Genomic DNA, 20,529 nt, shown 5'->3' on the forward strand with positions numbered 1-20,529 from the left:
GACTGCTGTTCACAGTCCTCAGATCCTCATTATGCTTTCATAGACCATCAACACAGCCGAGTAGTCACCAGCCAACTCCACTGTCTTTGCAGGTTTCCCTCTCACCCTGTCATTATTGTGCAGAGGCTTCTCTCATCACACCTGCCATAGCATCCCCTAACCGGGGCGTCTTCTCAGGTCAGCACTGGGCAGATCCACAGTTGCTCGGCTGCACCTTGTGCTGTGCACTTTCTGTGTCCTCCACTCACCCAGATGGCATCCTCTTGGCTGGCCAGGCAGTGGGTGAGCTCATCCCAAATCCCCTTGCTTTTGCCTGTGTTCTTGGAACACTCCTGATGCCACTCTTGTTAGTTAGGGTCCCCTGAGGAGAAGACACGAATATGGTATTAAACGTGCCAGTGTTTCTTAGGGGAAATTCTTGTTATCGAAATTGGGGAGGAAGACAGAAAATGCTGGGAAAGCCATCAGAGGGTGATGCAAGTCTAAACCCCAGTGAAGGAGAGAGGGAGGGAAGGTCAGCTGGAAGCATCCTAGACCCAGTGCAGGCTGAGGGAAGTTCAGTACGGGGATCAGGGAGCCCTGGAGCTCAGTCAGCCTTCACTGGAGGAAAGGTCCTGCCTTAATTTCTCTGCTATTCTCTACCATTAGCTGGAAGAAGCCCATGAGAGCATGGTTTCAGAGCAAATGTGGTGATAGACTTCAGGCTAGAACAGTTGGGACCATGATCAGCTATCATTCATCTAGCTGAGAGCCTCACATGTGCATTCTTGCTATTGCCACATGGTCCAGTGGGGAAAGAAAAAGTGATGATAATAAAAGAAAGAGAAAAAAGCAATGGACTGATGAATTAATATCTTTAAGTAGATGAGATAGGATGAGGTTTGGAGCACCGGCAGAGGAGCTGGCTCTGGCGGGGAGTGGGTTAACCTACAACAACTGTCTCTGTGGTAGAAGGCCCATCATGTGGCACAGCTGTAAATGCATGAGCAGAGGGTGGAGGAATCTGTCAAGTTGTCTTCTAATGTGTTCTTTTCTCAGTGAAGTAGGAAGCAAGGTCATCAGCTGAACGAAGAATGAGGAAGGAGGGTTGGATGTGTGAGCACAGAGAGAAGGTGTGTAAGAGTCCCCCAGGCCAGGAGGACACTGAGGGTGAGCCATGCAGGCAGAGGGTGATTGCTGGCCATGGTGGGGGCTCCCCATGAGGTTTGGGTAATGAAGTTAGAGAGAGCAGTCAGCGTGCTGTGTGCTGCTTTCTGGCCTCCTGCAGCTCATGGGGTGCAGTGTAGGCAGAGGTGGAATCCAGCAGCTGTGTAGTTTTGTCAAGTAAGTGTGACTACACAAGGGAGAGGGAAGGGAGGGATGGAGATTATTTACCACAGAATCCAAAATGTGTGAGGAGGGAGGAGAGGACACCCAGGGCTAAGGGACAATGGGGAGATGACAGGATCACTAGATTGGGAATCCCGGGGGTTGGGTGTGTCAAAGGATTGCTGGAATTGATGTACTACAAGGTGGGCACCAAGTGTGAAATACAGGTACATATAGAATGAATTATTTGCTGATATCAAATTACAGCATATGGTAACATGACAGTACCTGTGTCCTCAGAGCCTGTGGCCACCCTGCAAGGGGATGAGTGGGAAGATGGTCAGAGAGTGGGAAGTGTGAGATTGAGAGAATTTCAGGGCTGGGGTTCTTGGCCATGATGAGGCCTAGATGATGAGAGCACAGGGCCCAGGCCCAGCAGAGGAGAAGGTCGCAGAGGAGAGGAGTTTTAGGATCTCAGAAACCAGGGAGTGAGGGCATCCTCTCTGCTGTATGGGTCTCTATTGCCATCAAATAAATTACCACAAGCCAAGTGGCTTTAAACAGCCCCTCTTTATCATGTCACAGTCGTGTGGGCTGCAAGTCCCCACAGTCTGATGGGGCTAAGATCAAGAAAGGGTAGGTCTGTTCCTTCCTGGGAACTCAGGAAAAATCCACTCCCAAGTTCATTCAGGGTCTTGTCTGAATTCACTTCCTTGTAGATAGGACTGAGGTCCCTGTTTCTTTTCTGGCTGTCATTTGGGAGCTATGCAAGACTCCTAGAATCTTCCTTTGGGTCCTCACACTTGGCTCTGTGGCACATCCAGTCCCCCCGCTTGGAACTTCTGTCTTCCTCTGCTGTGTCTTCTCTTCCTCCCTCTTCTGTGACATCTCTGACTCCAGCCAGAGCAGGCTGTCTGCTTTTAATGGTTCATGTCATTTGACTGGGCCCATGCAAATGGTCAAGGGTCGGTTCCCTATTTAAGGTCCTTAATCTTCATTATCTGGGTAATGTCCCTTTTGCCATGTAATTCAGCTTGTTCACAGGTTCTAAGGACTGAAACTGAACTTATGTGGGGGCCATCACTCAGCTCACCACATCTGCATATGTTGAAGTCACCAAGATCAAGCAGACAGCACTGCTGGAGAGCGAGCCAGTGAACCAAGAGCTACAAGAGTCAGGATTGAGAGAAACGGCCTGGGGCCCACAGGGAATGGCTACAATGAGGGGAGTGGGGTCCTAATCTGATGACAGCTTAGGGAGGTTAGGGAGGAGGGAGGCAGAAAGGTCTCAAAACCACAGTGAGAAGTGAATCTAAATGTCCAAGTCCCTGGGGAAACTCTCCACATGGGAGGACTTCTGAAGGTTCTGTGTCCTCCGGGAAACCCAGGTTCCTGCTGGAGCTGCTAGGTACAGGAACATCCTGAGAGAGGATGTGGTTTTGCTGATCATGGGCTGAGAATTCCAGGGAATGCAGTGGGAATATTTCTGGAGTTGGGGAGAGAGGATGAAGGGGACAGAATAGGGGTACACAGAGCCTTGTGGGGATGCCAGTGCAGGGTTTGGGAGACCCAGTGTGACTGACACAAACAGGGAAAGGGCATGAGGAACTCAGTCCTGGTGGACTCAAGGCAGACGGTGGTGCTGAGGCTGTGGGAGATGAGGGAGGAGGAGCAGGGGTGGCTCTCACCTGGGCTCTGTCCATGGAGGTGAAGATGGCGGTGTGGTTGGGTCTTAGTGCAGTCTGGGCCTTTCTTGAACCCCTGATGACAGAATGGAGTACTGAGGCAGGGGGATTCTTAGAGGATTGATTCTTGACCCTGAGGAGAGGAAGTGAGCTCATTACAGGTCTCAGGTCTACCCTGACACCTTCTGCAGGGGGTGCCACTTCTGGGTCCCACATGTGACCCGAGTACAGGGGACCTCTTCTGCCCTGCTGAGGGGATGGAGGTCCAGGGGAGCTGTGCTCAGATTTGATAATGCCAATACACGTGTCCACACCTTAGAATATTATGTGGACATGGAGATGTTGTTTCCAAATAAAAGAAAACTGAGTAAATGGGAGTTTTAAAAATGGAGCAATGGAGAGTAGAAGAAAATGTTTCTACTTTTCAGTTTCCCAGAGTGTTGCTCTGAAGGAGCTGGAGAGAGAAGCTGCAGGGAGAACAGAAACCTCAGAGAGGGCTGGAGCTCCTGAGCCCTGCTCACCTCCATGAGACAGACGTTTGGGAAATTATTAAGACAATTTTACACTACTTTGAAATATTGTAATGTTAGGGAATTACAGTAACTCTCTTCAGTGTAATAATAATATTGCTGTTTGGAAAATGTTATTTCTTGAGATGAGTACTGAAGTATTTAGGAATGAGGGTCATGATGTTGGCAGGTGATTGTCAAATGTTTCAGCAAAAATTGTAGAAATATAATTTATTATACACACAAAGGAAATAATTAGATCTATGGTGACCATTGTGTTCTTTCAAACTTTTGGATTCTTTGATATTTTTTACAATAATTTGGAGAAAATTTTAAAGGTAATAATAAAAGATCACATGGGAAATGTTCACAACATCATGTTGAATGAAAATTAAACTTTAAGACCAGATGAGGTGGCTCATACCTGACCCAGAGCTTGGAGAGGCTGAGGTGTGAGGATCACTTTTGGCCAGGAGTTTGAGAGCAGCCTGGGCAGCATAGCAAGACCCCATCTCAACAAAATATTAAAAAATTAATTGAGCTTGGTGGCAGGTACCTGTGGTTCTAGCTACTTGGGAAGCTGAGGTGGGGGGATTGCTCAAGCCTGGAGTTCAAGGTTATAGTGAGCTGTGATCATACCACTGCAATTTAGCATCGGTGACAAAGTGAGACCTTGTCTCAAAACAAGAAAAAAAGATAGAGATAAGAAAAAAAGAATGTTAAGCATTTAACAGCATTCAAGCAAATGTGCATGAGAATATGTCAGTTGTATTTTGTGTGTGATTGTGTCATTGTGTGGAGAGTATCCGTATAAGAACATATATCAATATTTGTGACAGCATCCTTCCATGTATGTGTGTTGGTGTGTGAGTCTATGTGTGCGCTAATTCATTTATTCATTCATTTCATTCAACAAGTACATTTAAAGTATCAATTCAAGGCAGGAGAAATACAGCTGTGAGCAATCAAAATTACTGTCCTTGTCCTTAATAAAATGTGTATTCTAGAGGAGAGAAAGAGTATAGCAATTAAAATAAATACATTCATAGGTTGGCACGAATGTATGTAATCCAAGCACTTTGGGAGGCTGAAGCAGGAAGACCACTTGAGGCCAAGAGTTTGAGACCAGCCTGGGAAAGATACCAAGACTCTATTTGTACCAAAAAAAAAAAAAAAAAAAAAATTGCAACACTAGCTCAGTGTGGGGGCACACACCTGTAGTCGCTGGCTACTTGGGAGGCTGAGGTGGGAGGCTCATTTGAGCCCTGGAGTTCGAGGCTACTGTGGGCCAAGATTGCCCCACTGCACTCCAGCCTGGGTGACAGAGCACAAGGTCTCTCAAAATAAATAAATATGTAAATGACTTTTAAATGTTAGTAAAAGGGTAGTGAACAAAAGCAAAGCAGGGTGGGGTCAGAGGGGGTGGGAGATGCCACATGAAGTGGGCAGTGCAGGGACAGGCTCTGGTGGGAATGAGGAGAATGTCAGGATGGGAGGGAGCCTGGAGATGAACTTCCAGGCAGGGGAGCAGCTGTGCCGAGGCTCTGAGGTGTGGACACCTGGGAGTGCCGGATGAACGATGCTGTGGAGGGCCTCAGCCTGGTCCCCTTGCACAGCCACATCTGGGCAAACTGAGGCGGTCACTGGAGAGGGCCTTGCCAATAAGAGGGATTTTTCACATTACATATTTTGAAAAGATTCTTCAAAACATTCCACAGATATTACAGGGGAAATTTTCCTCCCTCCCCAGACCTCAGGTCGTCTGCGAGAAATGAGCACGTTGTCAAGTCTCATGCATCCTTCCTGGAAAGAAGTTTTGCGCGTGTTATTGTTGTTACATGAAGAAGGAGCACCGAAAAGAAAGAAGGAGTAGAAGAAAATGTTTCTTCTTTTCAGTTTCCCAGAGTGTTACCATGAAGGGATGGAAAGAGGAGTTGCAGGGAGGAGACAGAAACCTCAGGGAAGGCACAAGGTTCCAGAGCTTTCCCCTCCTCCCACCGTTGTGGGGTCCCTTGCTGCTCAGAGGCTCCTTCACTCACACTGATGCTCAGCCCTGGTCAGCCATCTCAGCCTGACTTACAGCCCACTCCTCTCTTCTGCTCAGAGAATCTGAGAGCAGCGCGGAGGTGTCCCGGCGTGGCCACGGGGCTAAGGACGATGGCCCTGAGCTCCCACCTCACCTGCTCAGCCAAAACCTCCCCGGGATCTCCCTGTGCTCCTGGCAGCAGGACAGGGTTCTGAACACAAGAGGGCGCGCCTACTTTATGTCAGGGTTGGGATTAAATGTGACTGTGGTTCTATTCATGTACTCTATATTCTAGTCCACTGATTTATGACTATTTTATGCCAACGTCACATTACTTTTTATTACTAGAGGTTTACAGTAAATTTTGAAATTACCCCATATGCATCCTCCAAATTTCTTCTTTTTAAAAATTATTTTGACTATTCAGTTATTTGTATTTCCATAGAAACGATAGATTCGGCTTGCCAATTTCTTCAAACATTTCTTTTAAAGCTCATCAGTGTTTTAATAGATATTGCACTTAATTTAATAGCTCAATTTTGGAGAATTTGAGATTCCAGTTCTTGAATACACTATTTCTCTATTTATTTCTATTTTCTTTACTTTCTATCGGTGGTGCCATGCAGATATTGGTGTACCTATCACATACACTATTAAAAAATTCATGCCTGAACATCGTATTACTCTAATAATTGTTTTCTAAGTGGATTTAAAAATTTTTCATCATTCTGATTTTAGATATATCACTTTTGTAGAAGGGTTATACCCTATAATTTTGAATAAATTCACTTATTAGTTCTAGAACTTTTATTTGCCTTAAGATTTTCCACTTACATAACATTGTCACCTGCAAACTAGGACACTTTACTTCTCTTTCATTTATAATAATGAATTTTGTTTCATTGTTTTCATTCATTTTTCTTGGCTTAATGCTCTGTTCAGGACCTCCAGGACAACATCTTTGCAGTTCTTAGGTAGAGAGTAATCAACTTTCATCATAAAATATGACATGAGTGGTAGGTTTCACATAGAAGCCATTTACCAAATTGAAGAACTTGCCTACTATTCCTATTTAATGATAATTTTTTTTCACAAACGAGGGTTGTGTTCTGTTTTTTGTGTGTGTGTGCGTGTGTGTGTGTGTATATATATATATATATATATATAATTGCATTTTAGGTTTGGGGGTACATGTGAAAACATACAAGCTTGTTGCATAGGTACACACATGGCAATGTGGTGTGCTGCCTTCCTCCCCATCACCCACATCTGACATTTCTCCCCATGCTATCCCTCCCCAACTCCCCACCTCCCCATCCCTCCTCCATTCCCCGCAACAGACTACAGTGTGTGATGCTCCCCTCCCTGTGTCCATGTGTTCTCATTGTTCAACACCCATCTATGAGTGAGAACATGCGATGTTTGATTTTGTGTTCTTGTGTCAGTTTGCTGAGAATGATGGTTTCCAGGTTCATCCATGTCCCTACAAAGAATGCGAACTCATCGTTTTTGATGGCTGCATAATATTCCATGGTGTATATGTGCCACATTTTTCCTGTCCAGTCTATCATCGATGGGCATTTGGGTTGGTTCCAGGTCTTTGCTATTGTAAACTGTGCTGCAAAGAACATTCGTGTGCATGTGTCCTTATAGTAGAATGATATATAATCCTTTGGATATATACCCAGTAATGGGATTGCTGGGTCAAATGGAATTTCTATTTCTAGGTCCTTGAGGAATCGCCACACTGTCTTCCACAATGGTTGAACTAATTTACACTCCCACCAACAGTGTAAAAGTGTTCCTATTTCTCCACATCCTCTCCAGCATCTGTTGTCTCCAGATTTTTTAATGATCGCCGTTCTAACTGGCGTGAGATGGTATCTCAATGTAGTTTTGATTTGCATTTCTCTAATGACCAGTGATGATAAGCATTTTTTCATGTTTGTTGGCCTCATGTATGTCTTCTTTTGTAAAGTATCTGTTCATATCCTTTGCCCATTTTTGAATGGGCTTGTTTGTTTTTTTCTTGTAAATCTGTTTTAGCTCATTGTAAATTCTGGATATCAGCCCTTTGTCAGATGGGTAGGCTGCAAAAATTTTTTCCCATTCTGTTGGTTGCTGATTCACTCTATTGACTGTTTCTTTCGCTGTGCAGAAGCTGTGGAGTTTGATTAGGTCCCATTTGTCTATTTTGGCTTTTGTTGCCAATGCCTTTTGTGTTTTGGTCATGAAGTCCTTGCCTACGCCTATGTCCTGAATGGTTTTGCCTAGGTTTTCTTCTAGGGTTTTTATGGTGTTAGGTCTTATTTTTAAGTCTTTAATCCATCTGGAGTTAATTTTCATGTAAGGTGTCAAGAAGGGGTCCAGTTTCTGCTTTCTGCATATGGCTAGCCAGTTTTCCCAGCACCACTTATTAAACAGGGAATCCTTTCCCCATTGCTTGTTTTTGTGAGATTTGTCAAAGATCGGATGGTTGTAGATATGTTGTGTTGCCTCCAAGGCCTCTGTTCTCTTTCATTGGTCTATATCTCTGTTTTGAGACCAGTACCATGCTGTTTTGATTACTGTAGCCTTGTAGTATAGTTTGATGTCCGGTAGTGTGATGCCTCCGGCTTTGTTCTTTTTGCTTAGAATTGACTTGGCTATGCGGGCTCTCTTTTGGTTCCATATGAAGTTTAAGGTGGTTTTTTCCAGTTCTGTGAAGGTCATTGGTAGGTTGATGGGGATAGCATTGAATCTGTAAATTACTTTGGGCAGTATGGCCATTTTCACGATATTGATTCTTCCTAACCATGAACATGGAATGTTTCTCCATCTGTTTGTGTCCTCTCTTATTTCGTTGAGCAGTGGTTTGTAGTTCTCCTTGAAGAAGTCCTTTACGTTCATTGTTAGTTGTATTCCTGGGTATTTTATTCTCTTTATAGCAGTTGTGAATGGCAGTTCATTCTTGATTTGGCTCTCTTTAAGTCTGTTATTGGTGTATAGGAATGCTTGTGATTTCTGCACATTGATTTTGTATCCTGAGACTTTGCTGAAGTTGCTTATCAGTTTCAGGAGATTTTGGGCTGAGATGATGGGGTCTTCTAGATATACAATCATGTCATCTGCAAATAGAGACAATTTGACTTCCTCTTTTCCTAATTGAATACCCTTTATTTCTTTTTCTTGCCTGATTGCTCTGGCTAGAACTTCCAGTACTATATTGAATGCAAGGCTGGCAGAACCCACCCCGCCCCCTCAAGGGGATGGTGGTGGCGCTGGGTGCCTCCCACTTATTCTACACCTCTCATGTCTCCTAACCGTGCCAGACTAGAGTCAAGCTCAACAGGGTCTTCTTTCCCCGCTGATTCCACCAAACCCGTTCCCTTGGCTGTGGTTTCGCTGGATAGTTGGTAGGGACAGTGGGAATCTCATTCATCCATTCATGTGCATCACTAATTAGATGATAAGGCATTTGGCTACCTTAAGAGAGTCATAGTTACTCCTGCCGTTTACCCACACTTCATTGAATTTCTTCACTTTGACATTCAGAGCACTGGGTAGAAATCACATTGCGTCAACACCTGCCGCAGGCCTTCGCAAGGCAATTTCTTATACAGCTACCCATCCATTACCACAGGACCCAGCAATTCCATAAATATGTATTTATCCAAAAGAAATAAAAATGTAAGGCCACACTTGTGAACAGTTATTTATAGTGACTTCATTAATAACACAGCCTAACTGGAGTAATCCCCATGTCTATCAACTGGAGAATTGAGAAACCAATGAGTAAACTGGGATTCCAGCAATACTGGGCAGCTGCTCAGCAACAAAAAATGAATCAATGGCATCATCTCAAACATTGTTATGCTGAGTGAGAGACCAAAGGACTACATAACATATGATTGCATGTCCATGAAATTCTAGAGATTACACTACCGCAGTGACAAAAAGCAGAGCAGTGGTTGAGTGAAGGGAAGGGGTGAGGGTAGGAGCCAGGGATTAAATAGAAAGGAACACAAAGAAAGTTTTTAGGAAAAAGAAACTGTTCTCTACAGCACTACAATTTGAGAGTCACTGGGCGGTGGGAACTGAGGGGAGAGGAGGGTGTGAGGGATAAGAGGGGCAGAGAGAAGGGCTGGGGAAGCAGGAGGTGAGGAAAAGGAGCAGGGGAAAGGATTCTAAAGCAGTGGAAGAGCCCAACAGGTGTTTCTTTGCACATGGCATTTAGTGCATTTTGTGTGGGACTGCCTAAAAACTAATGGCTTCCTCATAATTAAAAAAAAAAAAGTTACAGAAATACCTAGTGTCCGAATAAAATATGCACACTGCTTAGATGTGCATAGCTCATGAAAGCAGGCAGTGCTTGACTGCTGGTGAAGAGCATTGGGACTGCATGTAGCACTCGCAACTTTGAGGTGGTGACTACAGGCTTCCGGTTGCAATATACAGTAGCAAACCCTGCTTCTTTGTATTCAGGAGATATTCTAGACTCACACAGGGAAACTCGAGCAAGGGAATGAAGATAATTTTAAATACAACAACCAGAGTCACAGATCCATAATCTGGGAAAGTAAAACTTAGGAGCTTTGAGAGTTTAACTGTAATGCTGTTTTGACACAGGTCTTTTACAGATTGGAATCCTAATCATTCAGAGATTACCAATATTGTGCTATCTACTGTATTAATAAACAAAAAGGAAAATGGTCTCTATGAGAATCTCTATCTGGTGCCTTCAGACAAAACTTCACCAGGTTTAAAGAGAAAATCCCCGTCTCTACACCTCCATTCCAGGGCGAGCTCACTCTCTGGCATCAAGTTCCCTCTGGTGAGTTTCTTTGTTCAAAAGTCCAAGGGGAGAGGTAAGGAGTGGGAGGCAGGGAGTCCAGTTCAGGAACGGGGATTCCAGGACGAAAGGGGAAGGGGAAGGGGCTGGGCGCAGCCTGGGCATCTCTCCCTGGTTTCCACAGACAGATCCTTGGCCAGGACTCTGACAGACAGTGTGACAAAGAGGCTTGGTGTAGGAGAAGAGGGATCAGGACAAAGTCCCAGGTCCCAGGCGTGGCTCCCACGGTCTCCGGCACCTGCACTGAGGGCCTCGTCTGCACTGGGGAGGTGAAGCGTTGGGGATTCCCCATTCCCCTGAGTTTCACTTCTTCTCTCAACCTGTGTCGGGTTCTTCCTCCTGGATACTCGTGACGCCTCCCCAGTTCTCACTCCCATTGAGTGTCGGGTTTCTAGAGAAGCCAATCAGGGTCGCCTCAGTCCCGGTTCTAAAGTCCCCAGTCACCCACCTGGACTCAGATTCTCCCCAGATGCCGAGGATGACAGTCAAGGCGCCCCGAACTCTCCTCCTGCTGCTCTCGGGGGCCCTGGCCCTGACCCAGACCTGGGCGGGTGAGTGCGGGGTCGGGAGGGAAACGGAGTCTGTGGGGAGGAGCGAGGGGCCCGCCCGGCGGGGACGCAGGAACCGGGAATTCGTGCCCGGAGTAGGGTCGGGCGGGTCTCAGCCCCTCCTCGCCCCCAGGCTCCCACTCCATGAGGTATTTCACCACCTCCGTGTCCTGGCCCGGCCGCGGGGAGCCCCGGTACATCGAAGTCGGCTACGTGGACGACACGCAGTTCGTGTGGTTCGACAGCGACACAGCGAATCCGAGGATGGAGCCGCGGGCGCCGTGGGTGGAGCAGGAGGGGCCGGAGTACTGGGACGAGGAGACACAGAGAGCCAGGGACTACGCACAGACTTTCCGAGTGAACCTGCGGACCCTGCTCGGCTACTACAACCAGAGCGAGGCCGGTGAGTGACCCCGGCCCGGGGCGCAGATCAGGACCCCTTTCCATTCCGCAAGCACCGCCTGGGTCTCTCCGAGTTTCCGGGTCCGAGGTCCACCCCGAGACTGTGGGACCCGCCCAGGCCCTCGACCCCGGAGAGCCCCAGGCGCCTTTACCGAGTTTCATTTTCAGTTTAGGCCAAAACCCCCGCGGGTTGGTCGGGGAGGGGGCGGGACTCGGTGGGCGGGGCTGACCGCGGGGGCGGGGCCAGGGTCTCACACAATCCAGAGGATGTACGGCTGCGACTTGGGGCCCGAGCAGCGCTTCCTGCGTGGGTATGAACAGCACGCCTACGACGGCAAGGATTACATCGCCCTGAACGAGGACCTGCGCTCCTGGACCGCCGCGGACACGGCGGCTCAGATCACCAAGCGCAAGTGGGAGGCGTCCAATGCGGTGGAGCAATACAGAGCCTACCTGGAGGGCACGTGCGTGGAGTGGCTCCGCAGATATCTGAAAAACGGGAAGGAGACGCTGCAGCGCGCGGGTACCAGGGGCAGTGGGGAGCCTTCCCCACCTCCTGTACATCTCCCGGAATGGCCTCCCACAAGGACGGGAGGAAATGGGATCAGCGCTAGAATATCTCCCTCCCTTGAATGGAGAATGGCTTGAGTTTTCCTGAGTTTCCCTGAGGTCCCCTCTGCTATCTAGGACAATTAAAGGATGACTTCTCTGAGGAAATGGAGGGGAAGGCAGTCCCTGGAATACTGATAAGGGGTCCCCTTTGACCCCTGTAGCCGCCTTGGGCACCTTGACTTTTTCTCTCAGGCCTTGTTCTCTGCCTCACACTCAAATGTGTTTAAAGGTCTGATTCCAGCTTTTCTGAGACCCTTGGCCTCCACTCAGGTCAGGACCAGAAGTTGCAGTTCCTCCCTCAGAGACTAGAACTTTCCACGGAATAGGAGATTATCCCAGGTGCCTGTGTCCAGGCTAGTGTCTGGGTTCTGTGCTCCCATCCCCACCCCAGGTGTTCTGCCCATTCTCAGATGGCCACATGGGTGCTGCTGGGGTGTCCCATGAGAGATACAAAGTGCCTGAATTTTCTAACTCTTCCCGTCAGATCCCCCAAAGACACAGGTGACCCACCACCCCGTCTCTGACCATGAGGCCACCCTGAGGTGCTGGGCCCTGGGCTTCTACCCTGTGGAGATCACACTGACCTGGCAGCGGGATGGGGAGGACCAAACTCAGGACACCGAGCTTGTGGAGACCAGGCCAGCAGGGGATGGAACCTTCCAGAAGTGGGCGGCTGTGGTGGTGCCTTCTGGAGAAGAGCAGAGATACACGTGCCATGTGCAGCACGAGGGGCTGCCTGAGCCCCTCACCCTGAGATGGGGTAAGGAGGGGGATGGGTAAGGAGGGGGATGCGGGGTCATGTTTCTTCTCAGGGAAAGCAGGAGCCCTTCTGGAGCCTTCAGCATGATCATGGCCGCTCACTTTACCCTCCTTTCCCAGAGCCGTCTTCCCAGCTCACCATCCCTATCGTGGGCATCGTTGCTGTCCTGGCTGTCCTAGGAGCTGTGGTCATTGCTGTGATGTGGAGGAGGAAGAGCTCAGGTAGGGAAGGGGTGAGGGGTGGGGTCTGGGTTTTCTTGTCCCACTGGAGGTTTCAAGCCCCAGGTAGAAGTGTGTCCTGCCTCATTACTGGGAAGCACCATCCACACATGGACCATGTGCACACAGTCTGGGGCCCTGTGTGCCAGCACTTACTCTTTTCTGAAGCGGATACGACAATGAAGGACAGATGTATCACCATGTTGATTGTGGTGTTGGGGTCCTGATTCCAGCAGTCACAAGTTAGGGAAATGTCCCTGCTAAGGACAGACCTTAGGAGGGTAGTTGGTCCAGGACCCACACCTGCTTTCCTCATGTTGCCTGATCCTTCCTGGGTCTGTAGTCATACTTCTGGAAACTTCTGTTGGGTCCAAGACTAGGAGATTCCTCTAAAATCTCATGGCCCTGCCTCCTCCCTGTCCCCTCACAGGAAGTTTTCTTCCCACAGGTGGAAAAGGAGGGAGCTACTCTCAGTCTGCGTGTAAGTGGTGGAGGCGGGAGTGTGGAGGAGCTCACCCACCCCATAATTCCTCCTGGCCCACATCTCCTGCGGGCTCTGACCAGGTCCTGTTTTTGTTCTACCCCAGGCAGTGACAGTGCCCAGGGCTCTGATGTGTCTCTCAGGGCTTGTAAAGGTGAGACCCTGTGGGGGCCTGAAGTGGGCAGGTATTGGGGCAGAAGGGAAAAGACTGGGTTATGGGGATTCTTTGATTGGGATGTGTCAAGTGTGTAGTGGGCTGTTCAGAGTGTCATCACTTACCATGACTGACATGAATTCGTTCATGACTATTGTTTTCTGTAGCCTGAGACAGCTGCCTTGTGTGGGACTGAGATGCAGGATTTCTTCACGCCTCCCCTTTGTGACTTCAAGAGCCTCTGGCATCTCTTTCTGCAAAGGCATCTGAATGTGTCTGCATCCCTGTTAGCATAATGTGAGGAGGTGGAGAGACAGTCCACCCCGTGTCCACTGTGACTTAGGATGTCACATCATATAAATGATACTTAAAACCTCAAGCTTGGATGAGGGCACCAAGGGAGTGATTGTCTATGGAAAAGAATGAGCACAGGGACTGAACCCTGGACCTCCAGTTCTAAGGGATCCGATCAGACCACACCCAGAGCAGACTGCACAGTTCTCACCCCACACCTAGAGGACACTTAGACGAGGACCTTCCCATGTGCACAGGAATCACCTGGATGTGGTGCTGAGATCCAGGAAGCCTGGAGTCAAGCAAGAGACTCTGGATTAATGACAAGGCCGGAGGTCCTGCTGCTGGTCTCCAGATCACACTTGGAACAGCAACAACACCAGGATCCCACATGTCTGTGCATCAGCCTCGCCTGTAGGGCTTGTTATATAAATGATTCCTCGGTCTTGTGCATAATACTGTGAGACAGGGGTCCTGGGGAGTGGCCTGAGGATTTTCTAAGCCCCCGCCAGCAATCGTGTTGCTCAGTCAGATTGGGAACCACTGAGATCAGTGATCAGAGAGTGCCCAGGGTGGGTGGGTCATGTGGGTTTTCAAACCTTGACTAAAAGAGGATTTTTCTCACAGCAAGGAAAGGCAGGATGTACATCACCAATTATGAGATGTGATATTCCCTGTTGATCTCTCCACGATGGGGCAGAGGCCAGGTAGACAATTCAGGATGTGGCTCTCACACAAGGGGACACCTCTGAAGGCTGCTCTCTGACACTGCTTCACACACTGACTTCTCACTCACTTCTTGGAGCAAATGATGGAAAACAAATTTCTCTAATTTACACAAAAAGTAGTATATCTGGTATTGGGGGCTAATATTTTTGTGGGGAAGGCCACAGAACCGGGATGGAAACCACACATTTAGGGACAGAATTCACAGCCCATGCTGGATCCAGTCCCTCCTAGGAACAACTGCCCCTGCTGCTGAGCACAGACACCACTGCTCACACCTCTGACACCCTGGTGCTGGACACTGGACCCTGAGGCTAGGGCAGATGTCACTGCTGCACCTGGAAACTGGACATCACCACTGCCACTCAGCTACCTTTACTAAAATGCATTCTGCACAGTCCCAGCCTCTCTGTGTCACCTCATTCTGGCTCAGAACCTGGCAGTGATATAGGAATCAAGAATAAATTATTTAGGCATGTTGTGAGGGTACGGAAGTCTTAGTAAGGTTTTCCTTTTAATGAAAAGCAGCCCCCAAATCATTTTCTTTTCTAACAAAGAGCAGCCTGTAAAATGAAGCTTCAGACATAGACAAGCAAGCTGGGAGCTCTCACGGGTGAATGCGGCAGCTGTGCCAATAGGAAAAGGACACCTGGGACTAGGCATGTTCGCATGGCAGCTCCTTCTTCTCTTCTCTTCACCAGCCATGTGTACAGTAAGGAAAAGACAACATGGCATCCACCTAGTGGAAAACCCATTAGCATAATAGGATCAGGGTGGGGGAACAGCTTTCCTCACACACTATGTAAATGTCATACCTGGTCCAACCAACCTGTGGGCCCTACATAAATCAGACACCGTCTCCTCAAGCCTGCCTATAAAATCCGATGCACTCCCATTGCAGGCCAGAATTCCCTTTCAGGGCGCTCCTCTCTCTCACAAGAGGCAGAGCTGTTCCCCATTGTCTTTCTTACACCCTCACCCAGGGCACTCAACAGTTCACCTGGAAGACTGGCTCAGGCCATAATGGGAAGCAGGTGTTGAACATGCCTCATTATGCCCTCTTCCCTTTTGGAATTCAGGAAAAGCTGACCAGTATTTACCATCAGCACAGATCTTAAGTCTGATCAGAAACATTTACAATCTTTTCTCTCTGAAGCCTGCCACCTGGAGGCTTCATCTGCATGATAAAATTTTGGTCTCCACAACCTCTTATCACCCAAACATTCCTTTCTATTTCCAATCAGAACATTTTAAAATCTACCTATAAGCCAGAAGCACTAACCCCCAAGCCCTGCTTGCTTCAAGTTGTCCTGCCTTTCTGGACCAAACCAAGGTATATCTTAAATGTAGTTGATTTTTGTCTCATATCTTCCTAAAATGTGTAAAACCAACCTGCACTCCAAACAACTTGAGCACATGTTCTCAGGACCTCCTGAGGGCTGTGTCATGGGCCATGGTCACTCATATTTGGCTCAGAATAAATCTCTCCAAATATTTTACAGAGTTTGAGTCCTTTCATCAACAGTGTGGAATTCTGATGTAATAAGAGGGTTCAAGTGCTGGGTGTGAGAGGTGGGAAAAGAATGACAAATTTTAATTCTTGGAGCAGTGATCCAAGACAAGAAGTTTATCTGGTACCTGGTAGGCACTCAGAGTGTCTGAATGAACCAGTGATGAATAAATAACATCTTTGCATTCATTTCCTTGAAAATAAATGATTACATCGTGTGTTTGTCTAACCCAGTTCATACTCTAGATTATTCGAGTGACATCGTGTGATGGTGAAATGATTATTCACACATCTTCCTGCGACATTGTCTCTTACTAGGATTTAAAACACTCAGGTTTGTAAGATCTCAGAGGATCTGGGTGCACATTGAGGTTTTATATTAATATCTATATTTTCTTGTGTGTGGAAATATTTCTGGGGAAAGAATCTCTACCATTTATTAGTTTTTATGTGACCCCCTCAGAGGCCTAAAAGAAAATCCTAACTTCTAGGTTAGAGGTAGGACCACTCTACATGTGGACAATGAATAGCTGCTGGCAACGTGTGTTTAGCAGAGGAGGGTCATGAAACAAATGCTTATGTTTTTTACCTTTTCCTCTGGGACCAAAGAAGGTAGAGGTTTATTTGCTTACTCTGACTGCAAGTTTCTCTCTGTGGGATGGTGGTGCAGTTTTCCTCCACCATAATAATTTTCTGAATCTCCAACAGCAGTTGAGAGTCCTAGAATTTGACTCAATTCTGACACTAACTACCTGGAGTTCTCCTCAGACTCCACAGGTTCAAGGGCTCAGTCCCATGAGACTGTCCTCACTTCAGATGCAAGTCACAAGTCACGCCTGGTCCACCAACCTGTGGGCCCTGCCTAAATCAGACACAATCTCTTCAAGCCTGCCTACAAAATCTGGGGCACTCTTATTCTGGGCTGGAATTCCCTATCAGGTGCCCCTCTCTCTTGCAAGAGAGAGAGCTGTTCCCCTTTGTCTTTCTTTTGCCTATTAAACCTCTGCTCCTACACTCACTCCTTGTGTGTCAGTGTCCTTAATCTTCTTGGTGCAAGATGATGAACCCCAAGTGTTTACCTGAGACAATGAGGCAGCTTCAGCAGGTGGTCATCTTACTGCTTTCATGAAAACTCATGAAAACTGAGCCAAGAAGAAATAGAAAATGTGGCCAGCCATAGATAAATTGCAGAAATTGAATTTGTAATTGAAATTCTTCCCATAGAGGTAACTCCAGGTCCAGAAGACTTCACTGATGAATTGTATGAAACATATAACTGAGAAATCACATCAATTTTACACACACTCTTTTAGAAATTAAAGAAGGCAACCATTTTCAACTCAATTTATGAGGCCAGTATTACTCAGGTTAAAAGAAAGAAAGAGAGAGGTGGGGGGAGGGAGGGAGGGGGAGAGAGAGAGAAAGAAAGAAAGAAAAAGAGAAAGAAGGAAAGAAAGAAAGCAGACAATAAAATTACAAGAAAACAGAACCACAAACAACTATTTCTCTTGAACCCAAACCCAAAATTCTATGCAAAAAGTTGTTAAATTCAAATAAACGTAAAAAGAACAGTATGTCATGCCAGATTGGTTTTCTATGGAGAAGTAAGTTTGGTTTAACACCTGCAAATTAAATAACAAAACTCACTCAATTAATATAATAAAAAGCAGGCTGTGTGCAGTGGCTCCCAGCACTTCGGGTGGCCCTGGTGGACAGATGCCTTGAACTCAGGAGTTTGGGACCAGCCTGGCCAACATGGCAAATCACCATCTTTACTAAAAACAAAAAATTATCTGGGCATGGTAGTGGGCACCCGTAATCGCAGCTACTCAGTAGGCTGAGGCAGGAGAATCTCTTGAACCCAGAAGGCTGAGGTTGCAGTGAGCCAAGATCACCTCTGCACTCCAGCCTAGGCAAAAATGTGAGACTTTTTTTTGAGACAGGTCTCATACTGTCACCAAGGCTGAGTGCAATGTCAGAATCATAGGTACCTGCAGCCTCCACCTCTCAGGTTCAAGTAATTTTTCTGGCTGTCATAGCTGCCTGTGGAAGTGTGAGAATAGACACCAGCAACTCCTCTCCCACCACACCCCCAACACTGCTGGTGCAAGCATTGTACAGAAACACCACAGCCCCACTCCTGGTGGTACCCCACAGGAGCCAATGTGCCTGCGCCCCACTGTGCTGCCTCAGCTGCTGGCATGTACCCCAAAACTAAAATAAAAGGCTAAAAATATTTTTTTAAACATTTATAAAATGTATCAAACAAAGATGCCAATTAAAGAGCTTCTTCACAGCAAAATAAACAACAGAGTAAAGAGTCAGCCTACAGAATGGAAGAAAATATGGCAAACTATGCCTTAGACAAGGTCTAATATTCAGAATCCATGAAGAATTTAAACAAATTAACAAGCAGAAAATGAACAACCCCATTAAAAAGTAGGCAAAGAACATGAACAGACACTTTTGAAAAGAAGTCTTGTGTGTTGAAAATTCTTGTGTGTTGAAAAGTTTAGAGAGAGAGATCCAAGATGGCCGATTACTAGCAGCTCAGGATTGTAGCTCCCAGTGAAGGCACAGAGAACAAGAGGATGCCACATTTTCAGATGAATTTTTGTTGCTCATGGACCAGGAGATTCCCAGTGGAGGAGCCCCATGGGTTGCCAGTTTGACTCTTGTGGCCGGCGTGACAGTTTTGCCGGCACCCTGGCACGGTGGTTCCCAGTGCAGAGTAAACAGGACTGGGTCCCTTTTGGTTGACATTTGGAGCTCTAGGAAGGCAGAGTCGCCTATTCAGCTGATTGAAAAAGGGACTCAGGAAGGAAGCCAGATGGGAGATTCCCGGGCAGAAAAGCACCATAAATATTAATGCCACCATTTTAGCCAGTGCAGTGGGTTGCTCAGATTCCATCTCTGGGAATCAACAAGTTGGGTATCCACTCAGAGACCTAATTTGAAAGTCAGTAATTACAAAGACGACAGGTGGATAAATTTACAATGATGGGAAGAAACCAGCATAAAAAGGCTGAGAATACCCAAAATCAGAATGCCTCTCCCGCTACAGGGGATCACAGTTCCTCATCAACAAGGGAACAAGGCCTGATGGAGAAAGAGTGCATTCATTAACAGAATTAGGCTTCAGAAGGTGGATAATAAGAAACTTCAGTGAGTTAAAAGAACATGTTCTAGCCCAATGTAAAGAAACTAAGAACCTTGAAAAAAGGTTTGATGAAATCCTAATGAGAATAGACAATTTAGAGAGGAATATAAGTGAATTAATGGAACAGAGGAATACAATATGAGAACTTTGCAAAGTATGCACAGGTTTTAACAGTCGAATTGACCAAGCAGAAGAAAGGATATGAGAGCTCGAAGACCAACTTAATGAGATGAAATGAGAAGACAGGATTAGAGAAGAAAGAGTAAAAAGGAATGCGCAAAGTCTCTAAGAAATATGGGACTATGTGAAAAGACCTAATTTACATTTGATAGGTGTACCTGAATGTCAAGAAGAGAATGAATGCAAGTTGGAAAATATTCTTCAGGATATTATTCAGGAAAACTTTCCTAACCTAGTAAGGCAGGACAATACTCAACTCCAGGTAATACAGAGAACACCACAAAGATATTCCTCAAGTAGAGCAACCCCAAGACACATAATCGTTAGATTCACCAGAGTTGAAATAAAGGAGAAAATTCTAAGGGCAGCTAGAGAGAAAGGTCAGGTTACCCATAAAGGAAAGCCTATCACAGCAGATCTCAGCAGAAATCCTACAAACTAGAAGAGAGTGGGGGTCAATATTCAATATCCTCAAAGAAAAGAATTTTCAACCCAGAATCTCATATCCAGCCAAACTAAGCTTCATCAATGAAGGAAAAATAAAGTTTTTCACGAACAAGCAAGCACTCAGAGATTTCATCACCACCTGGCCTGCTTTACAAGAGCTTCTGAAAGAAGCACTATACACAGAAAGGAACAACCAGTATCAGTCATCCCAAAAACTTACCAAAAGGTAAAGAGTAACTCCATAATGAAGAATCTTTATCAACTAATGGGCAAAATAGCCAGCTAGCATTAAATGACAATATTAAACTCACAAATATCAATATTAATCCTAAATGTAAATGGATTAAATGCCCCAATCAAGACACAGACAGGTAAATTGAATAAAAAGTCAAAACCCGTCTGTATGCTGTATCCAGATCCATCTCATAAGCAAGGACGCACTAAGACTCAAAACAAAGGGTTGGTGGAAGACTTACCAATCAAATGGAGAGGGGGAAAAAAAAAAAAAAAAAACAGGAGTTGCAACTTTCGTCTCCGACAAAATAGACTTTAATAGAAACAAAGAAGGACATTACATCATGGTAAAAGGATCAATCAATGCAACAACAGGAGTCAATGATCATAAATATATATGCACCCAATATAGGAACATCCAGATACATAAGACAAGTTCTCAAT

At 46.4% G+C, this 20,529-nt stretch overlaps 1 protein-coding gene across 3 annotated transcripts; it reads left to right on the forward strand.

Annotated features, from left to right (window-relative positions):
• The first annotated feature begins 10,757 nt into the window (after nt 1–10,757).
• Nucleotides 10,758–13,913, forward strand: LOC135276618 (patr class I histocompatibility antigen, B-2 alpha chain-like). Of its 3 annotated transcripts, XM_064380611.1 has the most exons (8): nt 10,763–10,910; nt 11,041–11,310; nt 11,557–11,832; nt 12,406–12,681; nt 12,801–12,902; nt 13,348–13,380; nt 13,487–13,534; nt 13,702–13,913. In XM_064380611.1, the coding sequence occupies exons 1-8, from the start codon at nt 10,829–10,831 to the stop codon at nt 13,704–13,706; spliced, it is 1,092 nt and encodes a 363-aa protein (XP_064236681.1). In that variant the 5' UTR covers nt 10,763–10,828; the 3' UTR covers nt 13,707–13,913. The 3 variants fall into 3 exon arrangements, with proteins under 3 accessions (XP_064236679.1, XP_064236682.1, XP_064236681.1); XM_064380609.1 differs by having other exon boundaries at nt 10,758–10,910; nt 13,348–13,534; XM_064380612.1 differs by lacking the exons at nt 13,348–13,380; nt 13,487–13,534; nt 13,702–13,913 and adding an exon at nt 13,068–13,301 and having other exon boundaries at nt 10,760–10,910.
• The last annotated feature ends 6,616 nt before the right edge of the window (nt 13,914–20,529 follow it).

The sequence above is a fragment of the Aotus nancymaae genome, unplaced genomic scaffold, assembly GCF_030222135.1.
Source record: "Aotus nancymaae isolate 86718 unplaced genomic scaffold, 86718_ANA_hifiasm-v0.15.2.pri h1tg000027l, whole genome shotgun sequence".
NCBI lineage: Eukaryota > Metazoa > Chordata > Mammalia > Primates > Aotidae > Aotus > Aotus nancymaae.